Genomic DNA, 15516 nt, shown 5'->3' with positions numbered 1-15516 from the left:
CCATGCACAGTAAATAACTGCAATCTCCACCAACCCCACTTGCATGCTAGAGACTGTCCCTCATACAGCTGGCAAAAGGCAGCATGGCAGAAGAATCCCTCTGTGTGTTAACATCTAAACCTTCTCAGGATATAAAATCCTCAAAAACTATTACGTACCCCAGTGTAGTTCACAAAAAAACAACTCAGCACATTGTCTAAAATCAGAAGACACTGTAGTCTCACACACCCCAAAGCCAGGAGCCTGGGGTGGATCCATTTTCTGGTTTTAATCTTAATTTCTGGCACTTTGTTTTCTGCTAAAAGAATAATAATAATAATAAAAAAATTACAGGCTTGATGGTTTGGCTTTCTTTTGTTTTCAAAGGGGAAGAGCTTGATTAGAGTTTACAAATTGTTTCAGTGATATGCTTCTTCCAATGTGGTCACCACTGAAATAAGAGCTTTCAAAAAAAAATGTGGAGCAAACAGTGATCTTTGTTTTCCATATTTTGTTAGAAATTATTGTTGGTGTTATTAACAACATTTGGATAAATAAAAAAACCCAAACAAAAAGTCAGCTATGAAATCCCTAAGGATCAAGTGCCACAGCAGGATCCATACAAAGAAATGTGCAAAGCCCCTGCAGCACTGTTGCACAGCTCCCCTTCCCAGTGTGCTGCATTAGCACAGGACAGCAAGCATTAGGGAGCACAGCCATAATTTGATTAGTGCCCACTTTACACGCTGCAATTAAATTGCTTTTATACTACAAATGAAATAAAGTCGCTATTTTTCAAAGTTTTTGACCTGGCAGCACAGCAAGCCATAAATTGAGCTATTTCCCCAAACAAAGCAGGTGTCTGGGCTCACTGCTGCTGGTGACAGGCAGGGAGAGACCCAAACAGGTGCCTTCCCATCCCCCTGGTAATCCTGCCCACAGCACTCTGCTGCTCTTTCCCAAGCACAAACAGGGGCTGCTGGGCCAGATTATCAAGGGAGACATCTGTCTGACTGATAGACAAAACAGGAAAACACCATGGGTGCACTCATTTTGTTTACAGACTACAGTTTTTCTAATGCATTTCCTAATTTCCAGAAGAAATTCCCCTGGCCTGCAGAACTAACCAAGAAGTCCAGAGATTTCAGCCTGAAACTGCATTTACCACTAATGTAATTCCTAAAAGTTGACCAGACATAGAACTTATAAACTGCAAAAGATCAAAGCTTCTTGTTCCATATATCAACAGGGCAAACTTGAGCAATGAATCCAAATTTAAGAAAAAATCACGTTTTGAATTTTACCAAATTTTTTTTTAATGTCATCGGAAACAGAGTTTGTATTTGAGTCATTATAGAAATTTTTCAATTCTCTTGGAGATCTTACACTACAGAGAATCCAAGCTGCCTTGGAGAGCTTACTTAAATACAAGAGGCTCATCAATTTAAATCAATTATTAAAATAATTCAGTTAACACCTGGTGCAACCTGCCAAAAGCACACACAGACCTCAGCTCTTCTGCAAATCAGGGAATTGTTTCTCCTGCTTTTCACTGTATGCCTGAACTGCAAATTCTCTTTCTCACATTTTAGTTTCAACTTGCTTATTGCATATAAATGTGACAGAAAAAGGTTATTTCACCAGTAGGGATGGAGCCCAGCCCTGGCCACAGGGTACCTTATCACCACCTTATCAAATATTGCCCCCTGCAGTACCTCCTTCAAAAACACCCAATGGACAAATCCATTTGTTTTAGTCCCAAAAGATTTCCAGCTTACTGGACTGCTCTGAGCCTGCAGCAATTGTGCATTTGTATTTTATTCACTCTGAAGTTTGTTTTCTGTTTCATGAGCCTTTTTGTCCCCCAAGGGTTCTCTCTTGGTATGATCTGGTGCTCCCACACCAACCCAGCAAAGGAGAGATTTTACTCCCATTTAGGCCAGACTAGAGAGAATTAAATCCTCCCCTGCTCAAACAAGGCACAGAATAGTACTTTAGAAAAGCACAGGCAACTTCCTCCCCTGTAAACATCAGAAGTGGGACTTCACACCTTTAAGAGCCTAAAAAGGTGTTTGGTGAATGCCTGTTTTCTTTGAGGTAGAGCTCTTTTTCCCTTCGAAAGATGTCTCTGCTCTTCAGATTCCTGATCTCCAACTTTCCTCATTACACAGCAGAAATTTTACTAACTGCATTATTGGTGAAGCTGAGTCAAATAAGTTAAAATGCCAACTTTTCAAGCTTTGATATATAAATAGAAAATCTTTAAGTCCTCCTGTGAGTTTCAACACTCAAAGCAAATAGGAAGAGAGGCATGTGAGTGTTTGGGAAAGGATGCCACTGAAGTTAGTAGTGACAAGCTGTTCAGATTTGAACTGGTAAATATGTAATATACGAAATAGGAAAAGGAAATATTTCGAACCAAGCGATGCCAAAATTGCAATCAGCAAATGGAAGGCTAAATGTGCTGAGCAAATCTGGATGCTTTTTTTATTATTTATTTTTATTGTTTGAGTTGTGCCATATAACCATCTCGTTACAAGGATGGATCAATAACAGCTCCTGGCCACCCCTGCAGTGTGGCGTCACACCTCCACCCACAGCCCTGTGACAGGGTTTCAGTGGAAGGGACTGTTCCGTGCTACTAAGAAAGGAAGTGCTGGCCTGCTTCTGTTTCTTTGGGCTTGAAAAACTTGAAGCCCAAAGGAAATTTGTGATACCCACAAGAGAGATGAGAATTTGGCAATGTCTGGGAGACTGCAAACAGCCACTAGGACTCAAATCTGCAAGTGCTGAAGCGCCCGATTATGCAGCGATGTACATGAGAACAAAGTGACTGCATGAAGGTGACACCCATCTTCTGAAGGTGACACTCCCCAAATCCCTGAGCCCTCTGCTGAGGCTGCAGAACAGAACCATGGCAGTGGTGTGAGAAATAGTCACTCACTTTTCATAGTTTAGGAAGGTTTGTTAAACCTTATCAAAAATACAGCAGAAGACTGATTAAACAAAAAAGGTTATGGTGCTGGGAGCAAAAGATTTTTCCCACCATGTGCTCAGCCCCTTCACAATTGAGGTTTTCCCTTTTTAACCCTTTAACCCTTCCCAAAGTTCTGTCCACCAACCCCTTATTTGCTGTCCAGTGGTGGAGATCTCTTCCTTAAATCCTCTTTAGAGGTCAGATGTCACCACAGTGACAAGCCAGTCCTCCCAGATGTCCCAACTCCAGCTGTCCCCTGATAACAACACAATATATAAATCTATAAAACTTTTCTTAACCTGTAGACATGATATTTGTCCATTAATTGTGAGAGTCAATCATCGCATCACTCATCCATCAGAGTGGGAATGCAGAGCCAGAGGGACACTCACACGGTGGCTGGCAGGGAGGGCAGGTGAGTGTCACCACCACCTCACACCAGCCAAAGCCACCAAAAGCAATTGTCATTTGCTGCCAGTAAAGCAGGAGGAGGACAGGTGAACATAGGAGAAGAGAAGCAGCCAGGACTCATCTTCCTTTGTAAAAGACCCGAAGCAGTGGGAGGTGTTGATGGCATGAAATGTTTCTGTTTCAGGCTGGAGAATGCAAAAGAATGGCTTCATAAATTATTCTCTGTTCTGGTCTGGAGGAAGAGTGAATAGACTTGAAGGACAGGTGATGTCTCTGAAATATGCAAATAGAGCTGAGCTGGTCCAAGCAATTACCTTTCCAGTGCCTGGAACTTCAGACTGGAAGGAATGACTCACGAGAAACAAAAGATGTGCTCAAAGGTAGAAGATGACGAAGGAAGACTGCATCAAGAGAATGGAGACAGCATGGAAAAGAATATTCCTGACCTCCTACTAACAGCTGTTCTTGGGAAAAGGAGCAAAACAACCCACAACACATAGTAATACCTGGCTGAAGGTCTTATTCAGCCTTTCAGAAGGGCTGAATTGCAGAACATCCTGAAAAGCAATTGTGATTGTTCTAGACCAACACAGCCATGAAATTCCCGTGGCTTCATGGATGTAAAGACAATGGACCTCACCTCAAATATCCTTGGGGTTACCAGTTAATTTAAAAGATTTTCCAGCAAATAAAATTGCTGAAAATAAGTACAGTATAATCATTTTTTCCCAGGTTTTAGACAAAGCTCTGAAAGAAAAGATTAGGCAGGACTATGAGACAACCTGCAGGCAGCAAGGGTGAAAAAGAAACTAAAGCACATTGGAAGTAGCCAAGCAGGTACAGTAAAAAATGGCACACAAACTTCAGAGAGCAGAGAACAGCTCTGCTGCTGCCTCTGCACGTTCAGCTGTCTCCTAATGAGGTGTGGGTACTCCAAAGTTAGTGCAGGAATAGGAAGCAGCAGGTGAGGTTTGTGCTGCTGTTAGAGTTCTCATTGCTTCTGGACACAAATTCAGGGCAATCCTCCCTGAATCAGAACCCTTCTACTTCAAGTTTTTTCCCATCCAAAACAAAGATACTAATTTAAAGCAGGTAAATCTGATGCTGGAAGTGTACTAATTGAAGAACCTTCAATATGAAAGAATGAATCAATGGAGACACAAGAAAAAGGAATGAAGAAGTGGATCTATTTGGACTGCACAAGAAATACTGCATTTAGTTCCATTCTATTTGTTAACAAAAACATTGACAGCCTGAAGGCTGCAGAACAGCAGCAAATCTGGAAAAATGAACCTATGAAAAAAATAAGTGGTTTTAAGCTTAAAATTTTACTGAAGGATCAAGTTAATAAAGCCCTTTTGCAAATATATGAAACAGGAGACTGAGGAGGATTTAAAATAACACAAAAGAAGAATTTTAACAGAGGAGATGAAAGGTTGAATAAAAGTAAGTTGGGAACATGAAAAAAGCTTTTAAATAGCAAAATTCACAAGGATGCACAGCAAGAAATTGAACGCTTTTGTACTGTAATTACTATTTGATTCATAATGATATGAAAGCCAAAGTTTTCAAATTTGTAATGTGCACTTTATACTGCTTTTAAACCAAGCATTTGGAGTATTTCATTCAGAATCTGTGGTACATAAGAAAAATCTGAAGGAACCCAGCAGATGAGCATGCAAAGGAGACACTGTGACAGTGATGAAGCACCTTGCAATGTACCCACAGCTCTTTTCTATAAATCCAATTTGAAATTTGAAGACTAAAGTAGCTATTTTATTCCCATCCCCTGACACATACATCTCCATCATTTTAAAGAACAGAGCTCCCTCTCGTGGCTCCACAACGCGGATTTTGTGGGGAGAAGGAAAAATGGGAGAGCAGCACCAGATGCATCAGAGAGGATTCCTGAGAGCATTTTGGTCCTATAAAAGTGGAATTAAAAGGATAATGTAATAAGAAGGACAGGTGGATCCTTGTGAAGAAAGCAAAGCCAACTTTATTTCAATGCTGACTTTTAAGTTACATTTTCTGCTAAGGCAACCTTTGTACCTTAGGGGAAGAGGGGAGGAACAGTGCTGCCAATCTTTCTGTGTTTGCTCTATGGGTTCTTTAGAATATTTGTTCTGTAAAAAACATATTACTCCTCTTTCCTGGCTGACAGTTTTGTAACCTGAAGCTCACAGCTCTGACAGTATTTCTCTGAGGCAAGGAAGTGAAGGGAACACCCAAAAAGCTCAATCTGTCATCACACTGAACAATTTGTTCAGGAAAGCATTGAGTATTTTGTTTAATAGTAATTAAAAAATGAAAAAAAAAAAATCAATGTGTTTCACTTGACACTTACTTCATTCAGGATTATACATAGATTTTTACAAATTACTTTATTTCTCTGTGAGAATTTTAGCCTGGACAAGAATTTACCCAGCAAGAGCCAACTTTGGTTAACTGCACAGCATATAAAACTGTTTTCTCCAAGGGCATTAAAAAGGATTTTTTCCAAATGACAGCCTTTCTTTGCTGCAAAAACACTATGAATGGCATGGAACAGGAACCAGTGAAGAAAAAAAAATAACCTTAAACCTCATGAACAGCATCAGAAGACAACTCAAAATCAAATTCTTGGTTCACAGCATTGTACCCACACAAGATTTTGCTTCCAAAGCACAGGAGTATAGAAGAACAAATTTCCTACCATAAGAAGAAATCACCATGCCTTCAGCATTTTACTATTAGTGAAATGTCTCACTCTATTTCCAAAGGCTATACTTTTTCTAAAGAGCAATGCTCTTTAAAAATTGTATAAAAGTCAGTCTATAAACAGGAGATATCCTTAAGGATTCAATCAAGTAATAAACCTGGTAGATGAAAGACAAATTAATTAAAATGACAGTACAGTCTCCCTATAACACACAGATACAGACTTGTTATGTTGGAGTACCTAATCATAATCAGATTTGGTAATTTGCTGCATGGAAACAAAAAGGAAACATTTTTAGAATTGATCATTCAGTTCATGTCACTTTCATGGAGATTGCTTTCTATTGATCAACATTTAAAGAGTAGTTGAAAAGAGAAGGATGAGAAAAGGATAAAAAGTATCTTTACATGCTAAATACAGCATGAACCAATAAGAGCAAAATAAATTAAATCACTACAGCCAAACCAAGCCTGTGCATGAGCTGGCTGTAATGAAGATCATTATGAATGAGAGAGATGGTTCTTCTTGCTTCAGTCACAACAAAAGGAGAGTTTTAGAAAAAATTTAGACTTTAATCTGCTCAAAATGAAGTTTGCCATGCAGCAATTAAAGCCTGTGAGAAGCTGAACCATTGGCAGCTTCACAAAGAAAAATGCTGGTTGGTTTTGCGAGTGATAATTCCACGTTTCCTACCTGTGGATTCCAGCTGGGGTCGAGTTTTTTCACAGCAGCAATGTACTCCTGCATAGCTTGGTGAGGGCTGGTATCTCCCAGGGCTTTCCAAGCCTCCCTAGGAGCAACAGGAAAACATCAGTGAGCCCCTCAGAGACAGCACAGGGTGCTTTTATAGTGGCATCAGTGGAACACAGCAAACATTCATCAAAATCCTTTCAGGGCATGCAAAGCCATCTTTCATTCAGCTTGAAATGGTCAACTTTGCTCTGAGGCCATGAATGGCCACTGTCAGTGCAGCTCTGTTGTGAAAGGATCTTTCAGGGGATCCTGATCCAGGCTGGAACACAGTTTGTGTTCACAGAGCTGCAGCTGTTCTCACATTTTTGCTGTATTGCATGCCAGCTCTGGATGAAGACTGTAAATAAAGGATTGTGGTATTTCACATCTGTATCAGGCATAGCAGCAAACATTTCCCTATTCAACAAAGAATTTTAAAGCCATTTCAGGGCCAACTCCCCTAGGTCTGTAATTTGTCTACAGATGAGACAAGATGGAACAAAAAGTAGAGCCAGAATTGCTAGGAATGACAAGGATTTCTTCTTACCATTTCTGCTTTCCCTCAAAGTCAAAGAAGCCTGGCTTGGGGGTGTTACAGGCTCCAAGTTTCACCTAAAGAAAACAAATTTCCTTCAGTCAGAACAAAACAAAGGGGACTTGCACAAGGAAAATTCAGTGTTCTGATGGTTTCAGGGTAACCATGTCATAAGGCCATAAAAAGAAGGTTTTTTTGGGAAAAAACTTCATCACCCCCCTCTCACCCCTGCTTTAGCACCTCTGCATCCCTGGATTTTCTTTGCATGATGCACGGGAAGCAATTTTGTCGTGCAGCTCATTTCTTTTGCATGCATTACCCACAGGGATAACCAGTGAGTGATTTCTCACTAATGTTATGTTTATTACCCAGCCAAATGCCTCATCCTCCACCAGGATAAAGAAAAAATTCTGTTGATTAGGGTTTCCACAGAGATGATTATTCATTACTGCTGAAATTCACCTGCTTCTGCACAAAGCTGGAGTAAACAGACTTTGCTTAATTATTTTCAAGGTCCTCTGGAAGGCAAGGGGACAAACTTGGAGCAAAGGAATGCCAGGCAGCTCCTGAATTTGCTTCCAGGCACCTGGCTGCAGGAAGCACTGCATGAGAGAAGTCAAGGCCTGAGTGCCAGAGATGAGCCAATCTGTCAGAAGCAAGGCAGAAATTAAAATGTGTTTGTGTGGAGGTGAAATAAAAAAACAGAAAGAAAAAAGGGAATGAGACAGATCCCAGGGACAGATATATGGAAAAATTGTCATGGTCAGTGTAAAATGAACTTGGTGCCAGTGGGACTCAGGCAGTTTTCCATGTGTAAAATTTTTTTAACACATGGGTGAAAGGCTCAAAATCAAAGCTGAACCAGAAGAGAGCTCTTGGGAAGAAGCTCCCACAGCAAATGCCCCTAAGAAAGGGCACAGCACAGATGGGGACCCCAGGGAGGGCACACAGGTACACCCTGGAGCTGGGCAAAGGCTGCTAGAGAAACCTTTTGTTAGCCAAGCAAAGCCAAACTGCATCCAGCAAATGTTCTATGAAATATGCTCAAGTGTTCAGGCAGGTGAAGTGCTTAAATCAAGGAACAATTCTTCACCTTAACAGGGTGGGGATTTTATGCTGAGGATGGAAGCATTAATCAGGCTTTAAGGAGAGCATGCCTGTGCTGAGAGATATTTATTAGTTACACTATGTTTTCATTTAAAGCGTTAGAGGATATGAGTGACTGTAACTGAAATTAATTTTCTGTACATCTGACTGTCTCCCAATGAGCAATTCATCCAAATTAGAACATCTTAGCTGGCCTTTAAAACAACATCTTGCATTTCAGGGAGAAATAGGAGAAAAGGCTAGCAACAGTTAAGTTCTATAAATCAGTCACAATTCATGTTGTCTAAATGTTTTTTTCCTATGCTCTGAGGTGGATTGGACCACTTGTTTTAAAAAGCAAAACAAACCAGGGAATAAAATGTAAATTCATTATCTGTATGGAAAACGCCTGCTTGGCAATTCTTTAGTTCAACAGCCAACCTGCAGAAATTGGCCAAGATAGATAAAAAAAAAAAATCTGTTTTAATATTAATTTTCCACTGCCATCATCAAAACACAACAGCAGTTTCCTCTCTGGAGATTTGGCACTCAAAGGCTGTTCTAACATTGGGGAAGACTGTTAGTAACATTGATAGTAATACAAATCAAGGAACAGTAGCTAAATTCCATCCATCAAAAGGGGAAAAAAAGTGCACTTGTGCCCTGCTTGCTATTTTAAGGCACATTAAAAAGGCTTGCAGGGGTTTTGTTGGAAAGAATAAAACACAAGATTTTGGCTCCTCTCTTTTTGCTGCAAGACTCACAGTGCAGGAGAAACCAATGAGGAATTTAACATAAAAGAGGATCTGAGCCTGATAGCTGAGGAAGGGGAGTTAAACATGCCAATACTGACAAAAAAAGGCAAAATTTTGTGCAGGACTCTGTCCTCCTGCTACTTCCCTAGAGGACCTCAAAGGCTGTTTTGCTCCATAACCAGCATGAAGCCAAGAGCCTCTATTAGTATTTTAAATTAAGACTTTTTCATTCTGCGTCCAGAAAATAATTACTGAAGGTCTCCAGGGTGCTGACTGGTCACTTGATGCTCAGCTCTCCTCACTTACAGTTCATCAGCTGCATTAAAAGAACATGACAGGCAGAATGCATTAAAAACTTCCTGGCATTGCTTCTGCACGCAGAGCTGCCTGCAGGCACAACTCTCCTGAGGGGCACAAACGTGACCCAGGCAGCCCCAGACAGGCAGTGTCTGCAGCCATCTCCATCTGTGGCCAAAATAAATTTGGAAACCTTGGATGAGGCCTTCACCTGAGAGGTGAAGGTCAATGACATTCAGAAGAGGGAGAGACGCTCAGAGATGTGTTAATGCTGTTCACCATCCCCATACACCTTCAGCTGCTGCTCCACACTGTGAGAGACCTTGACATTCTCCTCACACCTTACTCCATGACTGGCCCTCCCTCCCTGGTGGTGGTTAAATGGCTCTTTGCTAATTTTTCTGCCAATATATTTATACAGCAGGTTGTTCCAGCCAAATATTCCTACCTGATTGTAAATCTTGTGAGGTGAATTGTATTTGCAGCCTCCCTACGGAGCAATAGCAGGAACAGAACCTCCATGGACAGCAGGACTGTACACAAGCCAAGTAAGCTAAATTGCTTTTTCAACACAGCAATTCCTGCCTGTTCCTGTCCACAGCTCTGTCCCAACCCATGGGAAAGCCCTGACTGAAAATGGGGTGTAAGGAAGGACAAGCAAACACCAACCAGAGAAGGAGGGGGCACGATGACCAAGGGATTGCATGTCCCAGAGAGAGTGACAACCAAGTCAGTGCCATGGCATAGCTGCATGAAACAGGGAGCTGCAGGCAGAAATTCCTGTGTTCAAGGCAGGCTTGTAGCATCACATCCTGTTGTCTTATATATTACAACAGTTCTATTATCATTATATGTTGTCTTATATATCAAGAGTTCTAGTATCATTTTAGTGCAAGGATTCCACATCACCAGAGTTTTGTACCTCCTTGATGTTTCTCACAGGCATCTCCTCCAAGCACTGACTGTTCCTGGTCCTTGCAGCAGCCATCTGACTCTGCTAACTCCAGTTCCCACCAATCCACTCTCTTATGCCACTGTTCTTATTGGCTACAGGTGTAGCCTGTTAAGATCAGGCCTGTTCCTAATCTTTAGTAATTGGTTCCAGCTGCAACTCGTTGGGGGCTAAGATTACATTCTACATTACCTTCGTTTGTCCACACTGTGTCCCCCTACAACATCCCACAATACTTGAAAGACATTGTGCAAAATTGGTGTTACATCCTTGAGCCCACACCGGGAGACTGTACTGCCCCCATTTTGCCATCAGCAGGGGATTTCCAGCTTGGAAATCAACATTTCCATGGACACATCCTCCTCCTGGCAGGGCAGTTTTCCCAGCCCAGTAACTTCCAGTGAGTTGTGGATCCCCTCCCCTATTTAAATCAGCACTGCTACACTGGTCTCCATTGCTGCACCTTCTGAACCTCAGATTTTTATACCCTCCCCATGATGGGCAAGTGCTCCTTTCACTTCACCACTACAGACACAAGGCCCAGAGCAGTGATTTGCCCAAAGCCACACAAAAAGTAGTGAGAGGGGAGAAAAACCAGTCCCAGCCCAGAGCCTTCTGGACTAGTCTGTTCCTCCTGTTGTGGGGCAGAGTCATAAACTCAGCAACATCTTCTAAAAACCTCACTGGAGACGACAACTAAGCAATTCCCTTATTTTCAGGTCTCTGACACATAAACAAAATCAGAGAGAAAAGTAATAAAATCGTGAAATGGCCTCCAATAAAAGGTAATAAAATTGCAGGAAAATGCCTATATACCCAAACAGTTTGAAATAAATTACATACAGTATTTTAACAGAGAGCTCAGCTGTTACTGTCACCTCTTTTATGACGATGCTGTATCTTAAATCAAAGCCTTCAGTGACACAAAACACTAAACTGGGAAAAGACAAGGATGCCAAATCAAGGACAGTGGACAGATCTGAGTCAGCACCTTTTGTGTGCCAGCAATTCCACCATCCACGGGGGGTAATATATTAGCAGCTCGTTATGCATCCTGATATGGCTGCTGTAATTAAACACAGAAAACTTGCATTAAACGCCCTCATTTTGATTTAAAGCACAAAATGCTGCAAAACTTAAAGTTAGCAGGGCATCACCCTGCAGTGGCTGTGCTAGCAAACCTCTCCCATCTCCAGCACTCTGTAACAGGGAGGGCACAGAAATCCAGGGCCCAAGCACAGCCTGAAAGCAAGGAGCACAAAGGAAGCTCCTGGCACATCCTGGCTGGCCAGGGACACAGGAGGAGGACACAGAAGTGCCCTGTTCTTGTCAGTGGAAAGCAACTGGAAATCTGTGCTGACAAAGTGCTGACAGCTTTTCCTGACTTGTATCAAAACTCTTGTGAAACAGCTTCTGATTTTGCAATTTTTAATATTAAACTCCTTATTGGTCTTAGAGAGCTAACACCAGGAAACCCTGTGTAGTCTGAGGACATTCATGAGCTGACAAGCAAGCAACCCCTTCCCATTTCCACCCAGGACAGTCTCAAAGCATTTGAAACAGAGCAAAAAATAAAGATATTATTTGCAACAAGCATCCTGAGAATACAGACAAAAAATTATAGAAAAGACCCCTTTTTCCTCTCATCCTGGGCATTGTAAAATTCTCCTTGTATTTTTTTGAAAGAGAAACCTGCAGTCCTGTTTAAGCACTAAGCACAGTCTGAAAACAAAACGTCACATGACCAGGCTGCTTTTAACATAATTACTGGTTCACAAACCACAGCCTGGGAGCTGCCAGCTTAGGGGATAATTAAATATTGCACTAAAAAATTGAGAGCACTTGCACATGGCAGTAGTAGGGCACAGGTAATCCATGTGGGAGGAACATGGATGGAAGATGTGCACACCCAATTCTGTCTGTGCATCCACATGAGTGGGATTCAGTTCTCAGGCTGAGGCTGCACCTCTTGCCACACACCTGAGCCACAGAATCACAGAGTGGTTTGGGTTGGAGGATCACCCAGTTCCAACCCCCTGGCATGGACAGGGACACCTTCCACCACAACAGGCTGCTCAGAGCTCCATCCAGCCTGTATTTACAGTTTTATTCTTTCATATTCTGGGTGTAACAGCAGTTTTGTGTCTCTCAGAGTTAAGTGATTGTTACACTCCTTTGCAACTGCTGCTTTGTTTGGTTGGTTTTATGTAACTTGTGCCACAGGAGCAGGAAGAAGCTACATTGTGTATTCCAACAGGATGCACCCCACGGCTTGCTCAGTTCACACAGCCTGAAGGGGAAATGGGGGCTGTGTGCAAGGTTACCCCCAGAACCAAGCAGCTCACCAATTTCAACCACCCTGGGCTCTGCCAAAGCCAAACCACAGGATCATTAACTGGGGAAAAGACCTCCACAATCATTCAGTCCAACCTCTGGCCAAACACCACCATTCCCACTAAACCACACGGCAAAGTGCTGCTTCTGCTTAGATTTTGAAGATTTCCAGGGATGCTCACTCCACCACTTCCCTGGGCAGGCCTTTCTTTGCCCATTCTTTCAGGAAAGAAGTTTTTCCTAATATCCAACCTGGACCTCTGCTGGCAGAACTTGAGTCTGGTTCCTGTTCAAAGGATGCAGCACCAGGGCCACCAGCACTGAGTGAGGGTGAGAGGTGAGGAATAAGCACCAGGGTGATGGATTCACAGAATATTTGGTTTGGAAAAGAGATCACAGAGTCCAACCTTAGGCTGACCACCAGCTTGACAACCAGACCATGGTGCCAAGGGCCACATCCAGTGATTTCTTGAACTCCTCCAAGAGCAGTGACTCCATCACCTTCGTGGGCAGCCCTGTCCAACACCTGACCACCCTTCCAGTGAGGAACTTTTCCTGATGTCCAGCCTGAACTGCACCTGGTCCAGCTCAAGGCCATCTCCTTTTGTCCTGCGACATGTTGCTCAGGAGCAGAACCTCCACCTGGCCACAACCTCCTCTCAGGGGTTGTAGAAAGCAACAAAGTTCCCCCTGAGCCTCCTTTACTACAGACTGAGCCCCTTCCCAGCTGCTCCTCACCAGACTGGCGCTCCAGCCCCTTCCCCAGCTCTGTTCCCTTCCCTGGACATGCTCCACCAGCTCAGTGTCCTTCCTGAACGGAGAAGTCCAAAACCGAGCCCAGGATTTGAGATGCAGCCTCACCCATGCCCCGCACAGGGTTCTCTCACTGCTCTGCTCCCGCTGGAACTGAAAATTTCTCTTCTCTGTGTTATTTACCACCGCTCACACCATGGCTGATACAGCCCTTGGCCTTCTCGGCGCTGTCCACCACCACCACCGCCAGCTCCTGTCCCGCTGGGGCACTCCCCAACCACTCTCCCCCCGAATTTCCCAAATTTCGGGGGCTCTGTCCCACCGGGCTCCATCCATCCCCGCCGCCGCTGTCCCGGAGGGAGACACCCCCGCTCCTCCATCACCCCGGCACGCAACTTTCCTCCTCGGCACCTCTGCCACATTTTGGGCCGCAGGCCCTCTGCCCATGGCCCCGGCGAGCCCCGGGCCGGCCCCTCGGGGCACCGCTCCGCTCTCTTCCCCCCGGCCCGGCCCGCTCAGCCGGTCCCGCCTCACCTGCTTGTAGCGGGCGTACAGATAGAGCAGCTGCTCCTTGCTGGCAGCGGGCAGCAGCGAGGGAAGCCGCTCGGCCGCCTGCTCGAAGAGCGCGGGCAGGTCCCGGTCCGGCAGCGCCGCGCCCGTGGCCGCCGCCTCGGAGCCCGAGCTGAGCTCGCCGCCGCTCCCGCCCGCCGCCGACAGCGGGGGCGACGCCATGGCGGCCCGCGCCCGCCCCGGTCCGCCCCGCAACGCGCTCCCCCGCCGCGCCTCGGTACGCGCGCCCGCGCCGCCGGCGGGAAACGCACGCCGAGCACGAGGGTTCCGGGCGGTCGCGGATCCGCGTGTCGGCGACACGACCGGGGAGTGACAGAATGGTTTAGACTGGGTAAAACCTCCGAGATCATCGAGTTCAAACGTTCCCCAGCAGCGCCAACATGTTCATCACTCAACCGGATCGCCAGGTGCCACATCCAACCGTTCTTTGAGGGCTTACAGGGATGGCGCCTGCCCTGGGCAGCCTGTCCCAAGGACTGACCACACTCTCCACATGAAAACTTTCCTATTACGAAATCTAAACAACCTCTGCCGTAACTTGAAGCCGTTTCCTCTCGTCCTGTCGCTTGTTACCGGGGAGAAGAGGCTGACACTGAGCTCATTCCACCTTCCTGTCACGGGGTTGAGATGTCCCCTGAGCATCTTCAGCTTGCTCAGCCGCTCCTCACCGGAATTTTGCTCCAGCCCCTTCCCCAGCTCTGTTCCCTTCTCTGGACTTGCTCCAGCCCCTTCTGGTCCTTCCTGAGATGAGGGGCCCAGAACTGGACACAGGATTCAGGGTGTAACCTCCCCCAGGTTAAGGGGAAGGCTCTCAAAGCCCATTCAGCCCCACTCCCCGCCATGGCCGGGGACACCTCCCGCTGCACCAGGGCGCTCCGAGCTCCATCAGCCTGGCCTTGGACACTTCCAGGGATGAACAGCTTCTCAGGGGAATCCTTCCCGCCCCTCAAACCCCCTTTGCGCCCCGCTGACACCCGCGTCCCCCCGGTCCCGCCCCGGGGCTGCCGCCGCCGTCCTCTTCCTCCTCCTCCTCTTCCTGCCGGGACCACTGGAGGGCGCTCGCGGGCCGCTCCGGGATGGTCCCGGTGAGCGCGGGGCGAGTGCTCGGGACACGGGGCCCGGTACCGGCCGGGATCCGCCCGGGACACGATGTCCGGGATCAGCCCGGATGAAGCCGGTACGCGATGTCCCGTGTGAGCCTGCTTTCCCCCGGGATGCGGTGCCCGGTTCCGGGGGTGACGCTTCCCTGCCCTGCCCCGGGGTCCCAGCCATCCCAAAGGCTATTTATATTTATATTATTTATATTTATATTTATATTTATATTTATATTTATATTTATATTTATATTTATATTTATATTTATATTTATATTTATATTTATATTTATATTTATATTTATATTTATATTTATCCCGGGATCTGCTTCGGGCGGAA

The 15516-nt window shown here is 45.0% G+C and overlaps 1 protein-coding gene across 1 annotated transcript in view; it reads right to left on the bottom strand.

Moving 5' to 3' along the window:
* ACBD6 (acyl-CoA binding domain containing 6) overlaps positions 1-14258 on the bottom strand; it is an 84331-nt gene extending 70073 nt beyond the window's left edge. Inside the window, exons 1-3 of the mRNA XM_059478116.1 lie at positions 14047-14258; positions 7348-7412; positions 6762-6858 (exon numbers count right to left, since the gene is read on the bottom strand). Of these exons, the coding sequence (XP_059334099.1) occupies positions 6762-6858; positions 7348-7412; positions 14047-14244 (360 nt within the window). The 5' untranslated portion in view covers positions 14245-14258. The remainder of the gene's footprint in view (positions 1-6761; positions 6859-7347; positions 7413-14046) is intronic.
* Positions 14259-15516: the final 1258 nt, after the last annotated feature.

This window comes from Ammospiza nelsoni, chromosome 9 (genome assembly GCF_027579445.1).
Source record: "Ammospiza nelsoni isolate bAmmNel1 chromosome 9, bAmmNel1.pri, whole genome shotgun sequence".
NCBI classification, from domain to species: domain Eukaryota; kingdom Metazoa; phylum Chordata; class Aves; order Passeriformes; family Passerellidae; genus Ammospiza; species Ammospiza nelsoni.
Note: the sequence above shows the minus strand (reverse complement) of the source record. Positions and strands in the feature narration are given on the sequence as shown.